This window comes from Oncorhynchus gorbuscha, linkage group LG09 (genome assembly GCF_021184085.1).
Source record: "Oncorhynchus gorbuscha isolate QuinsamMale2020 ecotype Even-year linkage group LG09, OgorEven_v1.0, whole genome shotgun sequence".
NCBI lineage: Eukaryota > Metazoa > Chordata > Actinopteri > Salmoniformes > Salmonidae > Oncorhynchus > Oncorhynchus gorbuscha.
Window position 1 is genome coordinate 98,887,442 of NC_060181.1, and position 18,572 is coordinate 98,906,013.

General features: G+C 35.5%; 1 protein-coding gene across 2 annotated transcripts in view; it reads right to left on the reverse strand.

Moving 5' to 3' along the window:
- Positions 1-18,572, reverse strand: part of LOC124044309 (trichohyalin) — an 80,694-nt gene that overhangs the window by 38,009 nt on the left and 24,113 nt on the right. For both annotated transcript variants that reach the window (XM_046363963.1, XM_046363962.1), the window contains exon 5: positions 17,453-17,604. In XM_046363963.1, the coding sequence (XP_046219919.1) occupies positions 17,453-17,604 (152 nt within the window). The remainder of the gene's footprint in view (positions 1-17,452; positions 17,605-18,572) is intronic.

An 18,572-nucleotide genomic window follows, 5' to 3' on the forward strand; every position in this document is an offset into this window, starting at 1 on the left:
GTATTAGATCAGACTCAGTGTATTAGATCAGACTAAGTGTATTAGACCAGTGTATTAGATCAGACTAAGTGCATTAGACCAGACTAAGTGTATTAGATCAGACTAAGTGTATTAGATCAGACTAAGTGTATTAGATCAGACTAAGTGTATTAGATCAGACTCAGTGTATTAGATCAGACTCAGTGTATTAGATCAGACTCAGTGTATTAGATCAGACTCAGTGTATTAGATCAGACTAAGTGTATTAGATCAGACTCAGTGTATTAGACCAGTGTATTAGACCAGACTAAGTGTATTAGATCAGTGTATTAGATCAGTGTATTATATCAGACTCAGTGTATTATACCAGACTCAGTGTATTAGACCAGTGTATTATACCAGACTAAGTGTATTAGATCAGACTCAGTGTATTAGACCAGTGTATTATACCAGACTAAGTGTATTAGATCAGTGTATTAGATCAGACTCAGTGTATTAGACCAGTGTATTATATCAGACTCAGTGTATTAGATCAGACTCAGTGTATTAGACCAGTGTATTATACCAGACTCAGTGTATTAGACCAGTGTATTAGATCAGACTCAGTGTATTATACCAGACTAAGTGTATTAGATCAGTGTATTATATCAGACTCAGTGTATTAGATCAGACTAAGTGTATTAGATCAGACTAAGTGTATTAGATCAGACTCAGTGTATTAGACCAGTGTATTATACCAGACTCAGTGTATTAGACCAGTGTATTAGATCAGACTGAGTGTATTATACCAGACTAAGTGTATTAGACCAGTGTATTATACCAGACTCAGTGTATTAGACCAGTGTATTAGATCAGTGTATTAGATCAGTGTATTATATCAGACTCAGTGTATTCAGTGTATTAGATCAGACTCAGTGTATTAGACCAGTGTATTATACCAGACTAAGTGTATTAGATCAGTGTATTAGATCAGACTCAGTGTATTAGACCAGTGTATTATACCAGACTCAGTGTATTAGATCAGTGTATTAGATCAGACTCAGTGTATTAGACCAGTGTATTATACCAGACTCAGTGTATTAGATCAGTGTATTAGATCAGACTCAGTGTATTAGACCAGTGTATTATACCAGACTCAGTGTATTAGACCAGTGTATTAGATCAGTGTATTAGATCAGTGTATTAGATCAGTGTATTAGATCAGATTAGATCAGTGTATTAGATCAGTGTATTAGACCAGTGTATTATACCAGACTCAGTGTATTAGACCAGTGTATTATACCAGACTCAGTGTATTATACCAGACTCAGTGTATTAGATCAGTGTATTAGATCAGTGTATTAGATCAGTGTATTAAATCAGTGTATTAGATCAGACTCAGTGTATTAGATCAGACTCAGTGTATTAGATCAGACTCAGTGTATTAGATCAGACTCAGTGTATTAGACCAGTGTATTATACCAGACTAAGTGTATTAGACCAGTGTATTAGATCAGACTCAGTGTATTAGATCAGACTCAGTGTATTAGATCAGACTCAGTGTATTAGATCAGACTCAGTGTATTAGACCAGTGTATTATACCAGACTAAGTGTATTAGATCAGTGTATTAGATCAGTGTATTAAATCAGTGTATTATATCAGACTCAGTGTATTAGATCAGACTCAGTGTATTAGATCAGACTCAGTGTATTAGACCAGTGTATTATACCAGACTAAGTGTATTAGACCAGTGTATTAGATCAGACTCAGTGTATTAGATCAGACTAAGTGTATTAGACCAGTGTATTAGATCAGACTAAGTGCATTAGACCAGACTAAGTGTATTAGATCAGACTAAGTGTATTAGATCAGACTAAGTGTATTAGATCAGACTAAGTGTATTAGATCAGACTCAGTGTATTAGATCAGACTCAGTGTATTAGATCAGACTCAGTGTATTAGATCAGACTCAGTGTATTAGATCAGACTCAGTGTATTAGATCAGACTAAGTGTATTAGATCAGTGTATTAGACCAGTGTATTAGACCAGACTAAGTGTATTAGATCAGACTCAGTGTATTAGACCAGTGTATTATACCAGACTAAGTGTATTAGATCAGTGTATTAGATCAGACTCAGTGTATTAGACCAGTGTATTATATCAGACTCAGTGTATTAGATCAGACTCAGTGTATTAGACCAGTGTATTATACCAGACTCAGTGTATTAGACCAGTGTATTAGATCAGACAGTGTATTATACCAGACTAAGTGTATTAGATCAGTGTATTATATCAGACTAAGTGTATTATCAGACTCAGTGTATTAGATCAGACTAAGTGTATTAGATCAGACTAAGTGTATTAGATCAGACTCAGTGTATTAGACCAGTGTATTAGATCAGACTCAGTGTATTAGATCAGACTAAGTGTATTAGATCAGACTAAGTGTATTAGATCAGACTAAGTGTATTAGATCAGACTCAGTGTATTAGACCAGTGTATTATACCAGACTCAGTGTATTAGACCAGTGTATTAGATCAGACTAAGTGTATTAGATCAGACTCAGTGTATTAGACCAGTGTATTAGACCAGACTAAGTGTATTAGATCAGTGTATTAGATCAGTGTATTATATCAGACTCAGTGTATTATACCAGACTCAGTGTATTAGACCAGTGTATTATACCAGACTAAGTGTATTAGATCAGACTCAGTGTATTAGACCAGTGTATTATACCAGACTAAGTGTATTAGATCAGTGTATTAGATCAGACTCAGTGTATTAGACCAGTGTATTATATCAGACTCAGTGTATTAGATCAGACTCAGTGTATTAGACCAGTGTATTATACCAGACTCAGTGTATTAGACCAGTGTATTAGATCAGACTCAGTGTATTATACCAGACTAAGTGTATTAGATCAGTGTATTATATCAGACTCAGTGTATTAGATCAGACTAAGTGTATTAGATCAGACTAAGTGTATTAGATCAGACTCAGTGTATTAGACCAGTGTATTATACCAGACTCAGTGTATTAGACCAGTGTATTAGATCAGACTGAGTGTATTATACCAGACTAACTAAGTGTATTAGACCAGTGTATTATACCAGACTCAGTGTATTAGATCAGTGTATTAGATCAGTGTATTAGATCAGTGTATTATATCAGACTCAGTGTATTAGACCAGTGTATTAGATCAGACTCAGTGTATTAGACCAGTGTATTATACCAGACTAAGTGTATTAGATCAGTGTATTAGATCAGACTCAGTGTATTAGACCAGTGTATTATACCAGACTCAGTGTATTAGATCAGTGTATTAGATCAGACTCAGTGTATTAGACCAGTGTATTATACCAGACTCAGTGTATTAGATCAGTGTATTAGATCAGACTCAGTGTATTAGACCAGTGTATTATACCAGACTCAGTGTATTAGACCAGTGTATTAGATCAGTGTATTAGATCAGTGTATTAGATCAGTGTATTAGATCAGTGTATTAGATCAGTGTATTAGATCAGACTCAGTGTATTAGACCAGTGTATTATACCAGACTCAGTGTATTAGACCAGTGTATTATACCAGACTCAGTGTATTATACCAGACTCAGTGTATTAGATCAGTGTATTAGATCAGTGTATTAGATCAGTGTATTAAATCAGTGTATTAGATCAGACTCAGTGTATTAGATCAGACTCAGTGTATTAGATCAGACTCAGTGTATTAGATCAGACTCAGTGTATTAGACCAGTGTATATACCAGACTCAGTGTATTAGACCAGTGTATTAGATCAGACTCAGTGTATTAGATCAGACTCAGTGTATTAGATCAGACTCAGTGTATTAGATCAGACTCAGTGTATTAGACCAGTGTATTATACCAGACTAAGTGTATTAGATCAGTGTATTAGATCAGTGTATTTAAATCAGTGTATTATATCAGACTCAGTGTATTAGATCAGACTCAGTGTATTAGATCAGACTCAGTGTATTAGACCAGTGTATTATACCAGACTAAGTGTATTAGACCAGTGTATTAGATCAGACTCAGTGTATTAGATCAGACTAAGTGTATTAGACCAGTGTATTAGATCAGACTAAGTGCATTAGACCAGACTAAGTGTATTAGATCAGACTAAGTGTATTAGATCAGACTAAGTGTATTAGATCAGACTAAGTGTATTAGATCAGACTCAGTGTATTAGATCAGACTCAGTGTATTAGATCAGACTCAGTGTATTAGATCAGACTCAGTGTATTAGATCAGACTCAGTGTATTAGATCAGACTAAGTGTATTAGATCAGACTCAGTGTATTAGACCAGTGTATTAGACCAGACTAAGTGTATTAGATCAGACTCAGTGTATTAGACCAGTGTATTATACCAGACTAAGTGTATTAGATCAGTGTATTTCAGACTCAGTGTATTAGACCAGTGTATTATATCAGACTCAGTGTATTAGATCAGACTCAGTGTATTAGACCAGTGTATTATACCAGACTCAGTGTATTAGACCAGTGTATTAGATCAGACTCAGTGTATTATACCAGACTAAGTGTATTAGATCAGTGTATTATATCAGACTCAGTGTATTAGATCAGACTAAGTGTATTAGATCAGACTAAGTGTATTAGATCAGACTAAGTGTATTAGATCAGACTCAGTGTATTAGACCAGTGTATTAGATCAGACTCAGTGTATTAGATCAGACTAAGTGTATTAGATCAGACTAAGTGTATTAGATCAGACTAAGTGTATTAGATCAGACTCAGTGTATTAGACCAGTGTATTATACCAGACTCAGTGTATTAGACCAGTGTATTAGATCAGACTAAGTGTATTAGATCAGACTCAGTGTATTAGACCAGTGTATTAGACCAGACTAAGTGTATTAGATCAGTGTATTAGATCAGTGTATTATATCAGACTCAGTGTATTATACCAGACTCAGTGTATTAGACCAGTGTATTATACCAGACTAAGTGTATTAGATCAGACTCAGTGTATTAGACCAGTGTATTATACCAGACTAAGTGTATTAGATCAGTGTATTAGATCAGACTCAGTGTATTAGACCAGTGTATTATATCAGACTCAGTGTATTAGATCAGACTCAGTGTATTAGACCAGTGTATTATACCAGACTCAGTGTATTAGACCAGTGTATTTCAGTGTATTCAGTGTATTATACCAGACTAAGTGTATTAGACCAGTGTATTATACCAGACTCAGTGTATTAGATCAGACTCAGTGTATTAGATCAGACTAAGTGTATTAGATCAGACTCAGTGTATTAGACCAGTGTATTATACCAGACTAAGTGTATTAGACCAGTGTATTAGATCAGACTCAGTGTATTATACCAGACTAAGTGTATTAGACCAGTGTATTATACCAGACTCAGTGTATTAGACCAGTGTATTAGATCAGTGTATTAGATCAGTGTATTATATCAGACTCAGTGTATTAGATCAGACTCAGTGTATTAGACCAGTGTATTAGATCAGACTCAGTGTATTAGACCAGTGTATTATACCAGACTAAGTGTATTAGATCAGTGTATTAGATCAGACTCAGTGTATTAGACCAGTGTATTATACCAGACTAAGTGTATTAGATCAGTGTATTAGATCAGTGTATTAAATCAGTGTATTATATCAGACTCAGTGTATTAGATCAGACTCAGTGTATTAGATCAGACTCAGTGTATTAGACCAGTGTATTATACCAGACTAAGTGTATTAGACCAGTGTATTAGATCAGACTCAGTGTATTAGATCAGACTCAGTGTATTAGATCAGACTCAGTGTATTAGATCAGACTCAGTGTATTAGACCAGTGTATTATACCAGACTAAGTGTATTAGATCAGTGTATTAGATCAGTGTATTAAATCAGTGTATTATATCAGTGTATTAGATCAGTGTATTAGATCAGACTCAGTGTATTAGACCAGTGTATTATACCAGACTAAGTGTATTAGACCAGTGTATTAGATCAGACTCAGTGTATTAGATCAGACTAAGTGTATTAGACCAGTGTATTAGATCAGACTAAGTGCATTAGACCAGACTAAGTGTATTAGATCAGACTAAGTGTATTAGATCAGACTAAGTGTATTAGATCAGACTAAGTGTATTAGATCAGACTAAGTGTATTAGATCAGACTCAGTGTATTAGATCAGACTCAGTGTATTAGATCAGACTCAGTGTATTAGATCAGACTAAGTGTATTAGATCAGACTCAGTGTATTAGACCAGTGTATTAGACCAGACTAAGTGTATTAGATCAGTGTATTAGATCAGTGTATTATATCAGACTCAGTGTATTATACCAGACTCAGTGTATTAGACCAGTGTATTATACCAGACTAAGTGTATTAGATCAGACTCAGTGTATTAGACCAGTGTATTATACCAGACTAAGTGTATTAGATCAGTGTATTAGATCAGACTCAGTGTATTAGACCAGTGTATTATATCAGACTCAGTGTATTAGATCAGACTCAGTGTATTAGACCAGTGTATTATACCAGACTCAGTGTATTAGACCAGTGTATTAGATCAGACTCAGTGTATTAGATCAGACTAAGTGTATTAGATCAGACTAAGTGTATTAGATCAGACTCAGTGTATTAGACCAGTGTATTATACCAGACTCAGTGTATTAGACCAGTGTATTAGATCAGACTGAGTGTATTATACCAGACTAAGTGTATTAGACCAGTGTATTATACCAGACTCAGTGTATTAGACCAGTGTATTAGATCAGTGTATTAGATCAGTGTATTATATCAGACTCAGTGTATTAGACCAGTGTATTAGATCAGACTCAGTGTATTAGACCAGTGTATTATACCAGACTAAGTGTATTAGATCAGTGTATTAGATCAGACTCAGTGTATTAGACCAGTGTATTATACCAGACTCAGTGTATTAGATCAGTGTATTAGATCAGACTCAGTGTATTAGACCAGTGTATTATACCAGAGTCAGTGTATTAGATCAGTGTATTAGATCAGACTCAGTGTATTAGACCAGTGTATTATACCAGACTCAGTGTATTAGACCAGTGTATTAGACCAGTGTATTAGATCAGTGTATTAGATCAGTGTATTAGATCAGTGTATTAGATCAGTGTATTAGATCAGACTCAGTGTATTAGACCAGTGTATTATACCAGACTCAGTGTATTAGACCAGTGTATTATACCAGACTCAGTGTATTATACCAGACTCAGTGTATTAGATCAGTGTATTAGATCAGTGTATTAGATCAGTGTATTAGATCAGTGTATTAAATCAGTGTATTATATCAGACTCAGTGTATTAGATCAGACTCAGTGTATTAGATCAGACTCAGTGTATTAGATCAGACTCAGTGTATTAGATCAGACTCAGTGTATTAGACCAGTGTATTATACCAGACTAAGTGTATTAGACCAGTGTATTAGATCAGACTCAGTGTATTAGATCAGACTCAGTGTATTAGATCAGACTCAGTGTATTAGATCAGACTCAGTGTATTAGACCAGTGTATTATACCAGACTAAGTGTATTAGATCAGTGTATTAGTATTAGATCAGTGTATTAAATCAGTGTATTTATCAGACTCAGTGTATTAGATCAGACTCAGTGTATTAGATCAGACTCAGTGTATTAGACCAGTGTATTATACCAGACTAAGTGTATTAGACCAGTGTATTAGATCAGACTCAGTGTATTAGATCAGACTAAGTGTATTAGACCAGTGATTAGACCAGACTGTGCATTAGACCAGACTAAGTGTATTAGATCAGACTAAGTGTATTAGATCAGACTAGTGTATTAGATCAGACAGTGTATTATACCAGACTAAGTGTATTAGATCAGACTCAGTGTATTAGATCAGACTCAGTGTATTAGATCAGACTCAGTGTATTAGATCAGACTCAGTGTATTAGATCAGACTAAGTGTATTAGATCAGACTCAGTGTATTAGACCAGTGTATTAGACCAGACTAAGTGTATTAGATCAGACTCAGTGTATTAGACCAGTGTATTATACCAGACTAAGTGTATTAGATCAGTGTATTAGATCAGACTCAGTGTATTAGACCAGTGTATTATATCAGACTCAGTGTATTAGATCAGACTCAGTGTATTAGACCAGTGTATTATACCAGACTCAGTGTATTAGACCAGTGTATTAGATCAGACTCAGTGTATTATACCAGACTAAGTGTATTAGATCAGTGTATTATATCAGACTCAGTGTATTAGATCAGACTAAGTGTATTAGATCAGACTAAGTGTATTAGATCAGACTCAGTGTATTAGACCAGTGTATTATACCAGACTCAGTGTATTAGACCAGTGTATTAGATCAGACCAGTGTATTATACCAGACTAAGTGTATTAGACCAGTGTATTATACCAGACTCAGTGTATTAGACCAGTGTATTAGATCAGTGTATTAGATCAGTGTATTATATCAGACTCAGTGTATTAGATCAGACTCAGTGTATTAGACCAGTGTATTAGATCAGACTCAGTGTATTAGACCAGTGTATTATACCAGACTAAGTGTATTAGATCAGACTCAGTGTATTAGACCAGTGTATTATACCAGACTAAGTGTATTAGATCAGTGTATTAGATCAGACTCAGTGTATTAGACCAGTGTATTATATCAGACTCAGTGTATTAGATCAGACTCAGTGTATTAGACCAGTGTATTATACCAGACTCAGTGTATTAGACCAGTGTATTAGATCAGACTCAGTGTATTATACCAGACTAAGTGTATTAGATCAGTGTATTATATCAGACTCAGTGTATTAGATCAGACTAAGTGTATTAGATCAGACTAAGTGTATTAGATCAGACTCAGTGTATTAGACCAGTGTATTATACCAGACTCAGTGTATTAGACCAGTGTATTAGATCAGACTGAGTGTATTATACCAGACTAAGTGTATTAGACCAGTGTATTATACCAGACTCAGTGTATTAGACCAGTGTATTAGATCAGTGTATTAGATCAGTGTATTATATCAGACTCAGTGTATTAGATCAGACTCAGTGTATTAGACCAGTGTATTAGATCAGACTCAGTGTATTAGACCAGTGTATTATACCAGACTAAGTGTATTAGATCAGACTCAGTGTATTAGACCAGTGTATTATACCAGACTAAGTGTATTAGATCAGTGTATTAGATCAGACTCAGTGTATTAGACCAGTGTATTATATCAGACTCAGTGTATTAGATCAGACTCAGTGTATTAGACCAGTGTATTATACCAGACTCAGTGTATTAGACCAGTGTATTCAGACTCAGTGTATTATACCAGACTAAGTGTATTAGACCAGTGTATTATACCAGACTCAGTGTATTAGATCAGACTAAGTGTATTAGATCAGACTAAGTGTATTAGATCAGACTCAGTGTATTAGACCAGTGTATTATACCAGACTCAGTGTATTAGACCAGTGTATTAGATCAGACTCAGTGTATTAGACCAGTGTATTATACCAGACTAAGTGTATTAGACCAGTGTATTATACCAGACTCAGTGTATTAGACCAGTGTATTAGATCAGTGTATTAGATCAGTGTATTATATCAGACTCAGTGTATTAGATCAGACTCAGTGTATTAGACCAGTGTATTAGATCAGACTCAGTGTATTAGACCAGTGTATTATACCAGACTAAGTGTATTAGATCAGTGTATTAGATCAGACTCAGTGTATTAGACCAGTGTATTATACCAGACTCAGTGTATTAGATCAGTGTATTAGATCAGACTCAGTGTATTAGACCAGTGTATTATACCAGAGTCAGTGTATTAGATCAGTGTATTAGATCAGACTCAGTGTATTAGACCAGTGTATTATACCAGACTCAGTGTATTAGACCAGTGTATTATACCAGACTCAGTGTATTAGACCAGTGTATTATACCAGACTCAGTGTATTATACCAGACTCAGTGTATTAGATCAGTGTATTAGATCAGTGTATTAGATCAGTGTATTAGATCAGTGTATTAGATCAGTGTATTAGATCAGACTCAGTGTATTAGACCAGTGTATTATACCAGACTCAGTGTATTAGACCAGTGTATTATACCAGACTCAGTGTATTAGACCAGTGTATTATACCAGACTCAGTGTATTATACCAGACTCAGTGTATTAGATCAGTGTATTAGATCAGTGTATTAGATCAGTGTATTAGATCAGTGTATTAGATCAGTGTATTAAATCAGTGTATTATATCAGACTCAGTGTATTATATCAGACTCAGTGTATTATATCAGACTCAGTGTATTAGATCAGACTCAGTGTATTAGATCAGACTCAGTGTATTAGATCAGACTCAGTGTATTAGACCAGTGTATTATACCAGACTAAGTGTATTCAGTGTATTAGATCAGACTCAGTGTATTAGATCAGACTCAGTGTATTAGATCAGACTCAGTGTATTAGACCAGTGTATTATACCAGACTAAGTGTATTAGATCAGTGTATTAGATCAGTGTATTAAATCAGTGTATTATATCAGACTCAGTGTATTAGATCAGACTCAGTGTATTAGATCAGACTCAGTGTATTAGACCAGTGTATTATACCAGACTAAGTGTATTAGACCAGTGTATTAGATCAGACTCAGTGTATTAGATCAGACTAAGTGTATTAGATCAGTGTATTAGATCAGACTAAGTGCATTAGACCAGACTAAGTGTATTAGATCAGACTAAGTGTATTAGATCAGACTCAGTGTATTAGATCAGACTCAGTGTATTAGATCAGACTCAGTGTATTAGATCAGACTCAGTGTATTAGATCAGACTCAGTGTATTAGACCAGTGTATTATACCAGACTAAGTGTATTAGACCAGTGTATTAGATCAGACTCAGTGTATTAGATCAGACTAAGTGTATTAGACCAGTGTATTAGATCAGACTAAGTGCATTAGACCAGACTAAGTGTATTAGATCAGACTAAGTGTATTAGATCAGACTCAGTGTATTAGATCAGACTCAGTGTATTAGATCAGACTCAGTGTATTAGATCAGACTCAGTGTATTAGATCAGACTAAGTGTATTAGATCAGACTCAGTGTATTAGACCAGTGTATTAGACCAGACTAAGTGTATTAGATCAGTGTATTAGATCAGTGTATTATATCAGACTCAGTGTATTATACCAGACTCAGTGTATTAGACCAGTGTATTATACCAGACTAAGTGTATTAGATCAGACTCAGTGTATTAGACCAGTGTATTATACCAGACTAAGTGTATTAGATCAGTGTATTAGATCAGACTCAGTGTATTAGATCAGACTCAGTGTATTAGATCAGACTCAGTGTATTAGACCAGTGTATTATACCAGACTAAGTGTATTAGACCAGTGTATTAGATCAGACTCAGTGTATTAGATCAGACTCAGTGTATTAGATCAGACTCAGTGTATTAGACCAGTGTATTATACCAGACTAAGTGTATTAGATCAGTGTATTAGATCAGACTCAGTGTATTAGACCAGTGTATTATATCAGACTCAGTGTATTAGATCAGACTCAGTGTATTAGACCAGTGTATTATACCAGACTCAGTGTATTAGACCAGTGTATTAGATCAGACTCAGTGTATTATACCAGACTAAGTGTATTAGATCAGTGTATTATATCAGACTCAGTGTATTAGATCAGACTAAGTGTATTAGATCAGACTAAGTGTATTAGATCAGACTCAGTGTATTAGACCAGTGTATTATACCAGACTCAGTGTATTAGACCAGTGTATTAGATCAGACTCAGTGTATTAGACCAGTGTATTATACCAGACTAAGTGTATTAGACCAGTGTATTATACCAGACTCAGTGTATTAGACCAGTGTATTAGATCAGTGTATTAGATCAGTGTATTATATCAGACTCAGTGTATTAGATCAGACTCAGTGTATTAGACCAGTGTATTAGATCAGACTCAGTGTATTAGACCAGTGTATTATACCAGACTAAGTGTATTAGATCAGTGTATTAGATCAGACTCAGTGTATTAGACCAGTGTATTATACCAGACTCAGTGTATTAGATCAGTGTATTAGATCAGTGTATTAGATCAGACTCAGTGTATTAGACCAGTGTATTATACCAGAGTCAGTGTATTAGATCAGTGTATTAGATCAGACTCAGTGTATTAGACCAGTGTATTATACCAGACTCAGTGTATTAGACCAGTGTATTATACCAGACTCAGTGTATTAGACCAGTGTATTTACCAGACTCAGTGTATTATACCAGACTCAGTGTATTAGATCAGTGTATTAGATCAGTGTATTAGATCAGTGTATTAGATCAGTGTATTAGATCAGTGTATTAGATCAGACTCAGTGTATTAGACCAGTGTATTATACCAGACTCAGTGTATTAGACCAGTGTATTATACCAGACTCAGTGTATTAGACCAGTGTATTATACCAGACTCAGTGTATTATACCAGACTCAGTGTATTAGATCAGTGTATTAGATCAGTGTATTAGATCAGTGTATTAGATCAGTGTATTAGATCAGTGTATTAAATCAGTGTATTATATCAGACTCAGTGTATTATATCAGACTCAGTGTATTAGATCAGACTCAGTGTATTAGATCAGACTCAGTGTATTAGATCAGACTCAGTGTATTAGACCAGTGTATTATACCAGACTAAGTGTATTAGACCAGTGTATTAGATCAGACTCAGTGTATTAGATCAGACTCAGTGTATTAGATCAGACTCAGTGTATTAGACCAGTGTATTATACCAGACTAAGTGTATTAGATCAGTGTATTAGATCAGTGTATTAAATCAGTGTATTATATCAGACTCAGTGTATTAGATCAGACTCAGTGTATTAGATCAGACTCAGTGTATTAGACCAGTGTATTATACCAGACTAAGTGTATTAGACCAGTGTATTAGATCAGACTCAGTGTATTAGATCAGACTAAGTGTATTAGACCAGTGTATTAGATCAGACTAAGTGCATTAGACCAGACTAAGTGTATTAGATCAGACTAAGTGTATTAGATCAGACTCAGTGTATTAGATCAGACTCAGTGTATTAGATCAGACTCAGTGTATTAGATCAGACTCAGTGTATTAGATCAGACTCAGTGTATTAGACCAGTGTATTATACCAGACTAAGTGTATTAGACCAGTGTATTAGATCAGACTCAGTGTATTAGATCAGACTAAGTGTATTAGACCAGTGTATTAGATCAGACTAAGTGTATTAGATCAGACTAAGTGTATTAGATCAGACTAAGTGTATTAGATCAGACTCAGTGTATTAGATCAGACTCAGTGTATTAGATCAGACTCAGTGTATTAGATCAGACTCAGTGTATTAGATCAGACTAAGTGTATTAGATCAGACTCAGTGTATTAGACCAGTGTATTAGACCAGACTAAGTGTATTAGATCAGTGTATTAGATCAGTGTATTATATCAGACTCAGTGTATTATACCAGACTCAGTGTATTAGACCAGTGTATTATACCAGACTAAGTGTATTAGATCAGACTCAGTGTATTAGACCAGTGTATTATACCAGACTAAGTGTATTAGATCAGTGTATTAGATCAGACTCAGTGTATTAGATCAGACTCAGTGTATTAGATCAGACTCAGTGTATTAGACCAGTGTATTATACCAGACTAAGTGTATTAGACCAGTGTATTAGATCAGACTCAGTGTATTAGATCAGACTCAGTGTATTAGATCAGACTCAGTGTATTAGACCAGTGTATTATACCAGACTAAGTGTATTAGATCAGTGTATTAGATCAGTGTATTAAATCAGTGTATTATATCAGACTCAGTGTATTAGATCAGACTCAGTGTATTAGATCAGACTCAGTGTATTAGACCAGTGTATTATACCAGACTAAGTGTATTAGACCAGTGTATTAGATCAGACTCAGTGTATTAGATCAGACTAAGTGTATTAGACCAGTGCATTAGATCAGACTAAGTGTATTAGATCAGACTAAGTGTATTAGATCAGACTAAGTGTATTAGATCAGACTAAGTGTATTATACCAGACTAAGTGTATTAGATCAGACTCAGTGTATTAGATCAGACTCAGTGTATTAGATCAGACTCAGTGTATTAGATCAGACTCAGTGTATTAGATCAGACTAAGTGTATTAGATCAGACTCAGTGTATTAGACCAGTGTATTAGACCAGACTAAGTGTATTAGATCAGTGTATTAGATCAGTGTATTATATCAGACTCAGTGTATTATACCAGACTCAGTGTATTAGACCAGTGTATTATACCAGACTAAGTGTATTAGATCAGACTCAGTGTATTAGACCAGTGTATTATACCAGACTAAGTGTATTAGATCAGTGTATTAGATCAGACTCAGTGTATTAGACCAGTGTATTATATCAGACTCAGTGTATTAGATCAGACTCAGTGTATTAGACCAGTGTATTATACCAGACTCAGTGTATTAGACCAGTGTATTAGATCAGACTCAGTGTATTATACCAGACTCAGTGTATTAGACCAGTGTATTATACCAGACTCAGTGTATTAGATCAGTGTATTAGATCAGACTCAGTGTATTAGACCAGTGTATTATACCAGAGTCAGTGTATTAGATCAGTGTATTAGATCAGACTCAGTGTATTAGACCAGTGTATTATACCAGACTCAGTGTATTAGACCAGTGTATTATACCAGACTCAGTGTATTAGACCAGTGTATTATACCAGACTCAGTGTATTTAGACTCAGTGTATTAGATCAGTGTATTAGATCAGTGTATTAGATCAGTGTATTAGATCAGTGTATTAGATCAGTGTATTAGATCAGACTCAGTGTATTAGACCAGTGTATTATACCAGACTAAGTGTATTAGATCAGTGTATTAGATCAGTGTATTAAATCAGTGTATTATATCAGACTCAGTGTATTATATCAGACTCAGTGTATTAGATCAGACTCAGTGTATTAGATCAGACTCAGTGTATTAGATCAGACTCAGTGTATTAGACCAGTGTATTATACCAGACTAAGTGTATTAGACCAGTGTATTAGATCAGACTCAGTGTATTAGATCAGACTCAGTGTATTAGATCAGACTCAGTGTATTAGATCAGACTCAGTGTATTAGACCAGTGTATTATACCAGACTAAGTGTATTAGATCAGTGTATTAGATCAGTGTATTAAATCAGTGTATTATATCAGACTCAGTGTATTAGATCAGACTCAGTGTATTAGATCAGACTCAGTGTATTAGACCAGTGTATTATACCAGACTAAGTGTATTAGACCAGTGTATTAGATCAGACTCAGTGTATTAGATCAGACTAAGTGTATTAGACCAGTGTATTAGATCAGACTAAGTGCATTAGACCAGACTAAGTGTATTAGATCAGACTAAGTGTATTAGATCAGACTCAGTGTATTAGATCAGACTCAGTGTATTAGATCAGACTCAGTGTATTAGATCAGACTCAGTGTATTAGATCAGACTAAGTGTATTAGATCAGACTCAGTGTATTAGACCAGTGTATTAGACCAGACTAAGTGTATTAGATCAGTGTATTAGATCAGTGTATTATATCAGACTCAGTGTATTATACCAGACTCAGTGTATTAGACCAGTGTATTATACCAGACTAAGTGTATTAGATCAGACTCAGTGTATTAGACCAGTGTATTATACCAGACTAAGTGTATTAGATCAGTGTATTAGATCAGACTCAGTGTATTAGACCAGTGTATTATATCAGACTCAGTGTATTAGATCAGACTAAATGTATTAGACCAGTGTATTATACCAGACTCAGTGTATTAGACCAGTGTATTAGATCAGACTCAGTGTATTATCCCAGACTAAGTGTATTAGATCAGTGTATTATATCAGACTCAGTGTATTAGATCAGACTAAGTGTATTAGATCAGACTAAGTGTATTAGATCAGACTCAGTGTATTAGACCAGTGTATTATACCAGACTCAGTGTATTAGACCAGTGTATTAGATCAGACTGAGTGTATTATACCAGACTAAGTGTATTAGACCAGTGTATTATACCAGACTCAGTGTATTAGACCAGTGTATTAGATCAGTGTATTAGATCAGTGTATTATATCAGACTCAGTGTATTAGATCAGACTCAGTGTATTAGACCAGTGTATTAGATCAGACTCAGTGTATTAGACCAGTGTATTATACCAGACTAAGTGTATTAGATCAGTGTATTAGATCAGACTCAGTGTATTAGACCAGTGTATTATACCAGACTCAGTGTATTAGATCAGTGTATTAGATCAGACTCAGTGTATTAGACCAGTGTATTATACCAGACTCAGTGTATTAGATCAGTGTATTAGATCAGACTCAGTGTATTAGACCAGTGTATTATACCAGACTCAGTGTATTAGACCAGTGTATTATACCAGACTCAGTGTATTAGACCAGTGTATTATACCAGACTCAGTGTATTAGATCAGTGTATTAGATCAGTGTATTAGATCAGTGTATTAGATCAGTGTATTAGATCAGACTCAGTGTATTAGACCAGTGTATTATACCAGACTCAGTGTATTAGATCAGTGTATTAGATCAGACTCAGTGTATTAGACCAGTGTATTATACCAGACTCAGTGTATTAGACCAGTGTATTATACCAGACTCAGTGTATTAGATCAGTGTATTATACCAGACTCAGTGTATTAGATCAGTGTATTAGATCAGTGTATTAGACCAGTGTATTAGACCAGTGTATTAGATCAGTGTATTATACCAGACTCAGTGTATTAGATCAGTGTATTAGACCAGTGTATTAGATCAGTGTATTAGATCAGTGTATTATACCAGACTCAGTGTATTAGATCAGTGTATTAGATCAGTGTATTAGACCAGTGTACTAGATCCGTGTATCAGATCAGACTCAGTGTATTAGATCAGACTCAGTGTATTAGACCAGTGTATTATACCAGACTAAGTGTATTAGACCAGTGTATTAGACCAGACTCAGTGTATTAGACCAGTGTATTATACCAGACTCAGTGTATTAGATCAGTGTATTAGATCAGTGTATTAGATCAGTGTATTAGATCAGTGTATTAGATCAGTGTATTAGATCAGTGTATTATTTATATTCATCAGTTATTAAACCTTTACTTAACCAGGAAGGGCTCATTGAGATTTTAAATCTCTTTTTCAAGAGCGCCCTGGCCAAGATAGGCAGCACCAAGTCATTACAAAAAAATTACAGACAGACAACATGAAAAACTATAAGTATAACTATCTAGTAAGTAACTATAAGTATAACTATCTAGTATAACTATCTAGTAAGTAACTATAAGTATAACTATCTAGTATAACTATCTAGTATAACTATCTAGTATAACTATCTAGTATAACTATCTAGTAAAAACCATAGAATTCACAAAATCAAAAACAGCTCATTAAAAACATTGGATCACCTGTTTCCCTGTAGTTCTGTTCCTGGAAGGTTCAGGTCCCTGTCTGTGTCTCTGGCCACCAGACAGGACAGTTTGTCCATCAGATCCTACCGTTTGGACTAATTCACATTGTTCCATGTTGGTTGGGGGTCCTTCGGGATTACTGGCTTCCCCTGGAACAAGAAGGAAAAGCCATCAGATATATAATTGATCCACTTTTATATAAGCTGTGGGTACGTAATGAAACCTAATCAAAACACTCACTACATACCCAGCCATCACCTGCATATTGAGATATGATGATGGCTGGGTGTGTCAATTTCAAACTGTAACTAACCACTTCCATGTAGAGAGAGTATAGTGTAATCTGTCTTTAAATCTGCTCCATGAAGAAGTCCCAATCATATGTCTCTCTGAGACATTTGCATGCCGTGTTTCCTCTTGAGTAAGTCTCAACAGGTTCTAGTTAAACTCCTACATCTCCTTGTTATCTCGGTGAGTGTACCGGGCGCCGAAGAGGTTAGTTTGGCTTAGTCCTGTCAGCACCGGTCAAAAACAAAACCATCAGCTGGCTTCTCCTAAACGGTGTATCGTGATTGGGAGAGAGAATTCCTCTTTGAAATATATATCCCATGACACTCTGGCCCATTCACTTCCTTGACCTCCCTGTGACCCTAACTGATTCCTAACCCTTGACCCCTGACCCACAGAGCAGACCAATAACACACCACAACAACACCTACAGACAGTCAAACCATCAACCCACCACACTAAGGGCAGAGTCATTCTACCCACTACACTAAGGGCAGAGTCATTCAACCCACTACACTAAGGTTAGAGTCATTCAACCCACTACACTAAGGTTAGAGTCATTCTACCAAGGGCAGAGTCATTCAACCCACTACACTAAGGTTAGAGTCATTCAACCCACTACACTAAGGTTAGAGTCATTCAACCCACTACACTAAGGGCAGAGTCATTCTACCAAGGGCAGAGTCATTCAACCCACTACACTAAGGGCAGAGTCATTCAACCCAAGTGTTGGAAGACAACACTTAGACAGGAGGAGTGAAACTGTCCAATCGGGATGGAGAAGTGAGAAGTCCCACCAATGGGAGAGCCCGTCTGAATTGGGATCAGT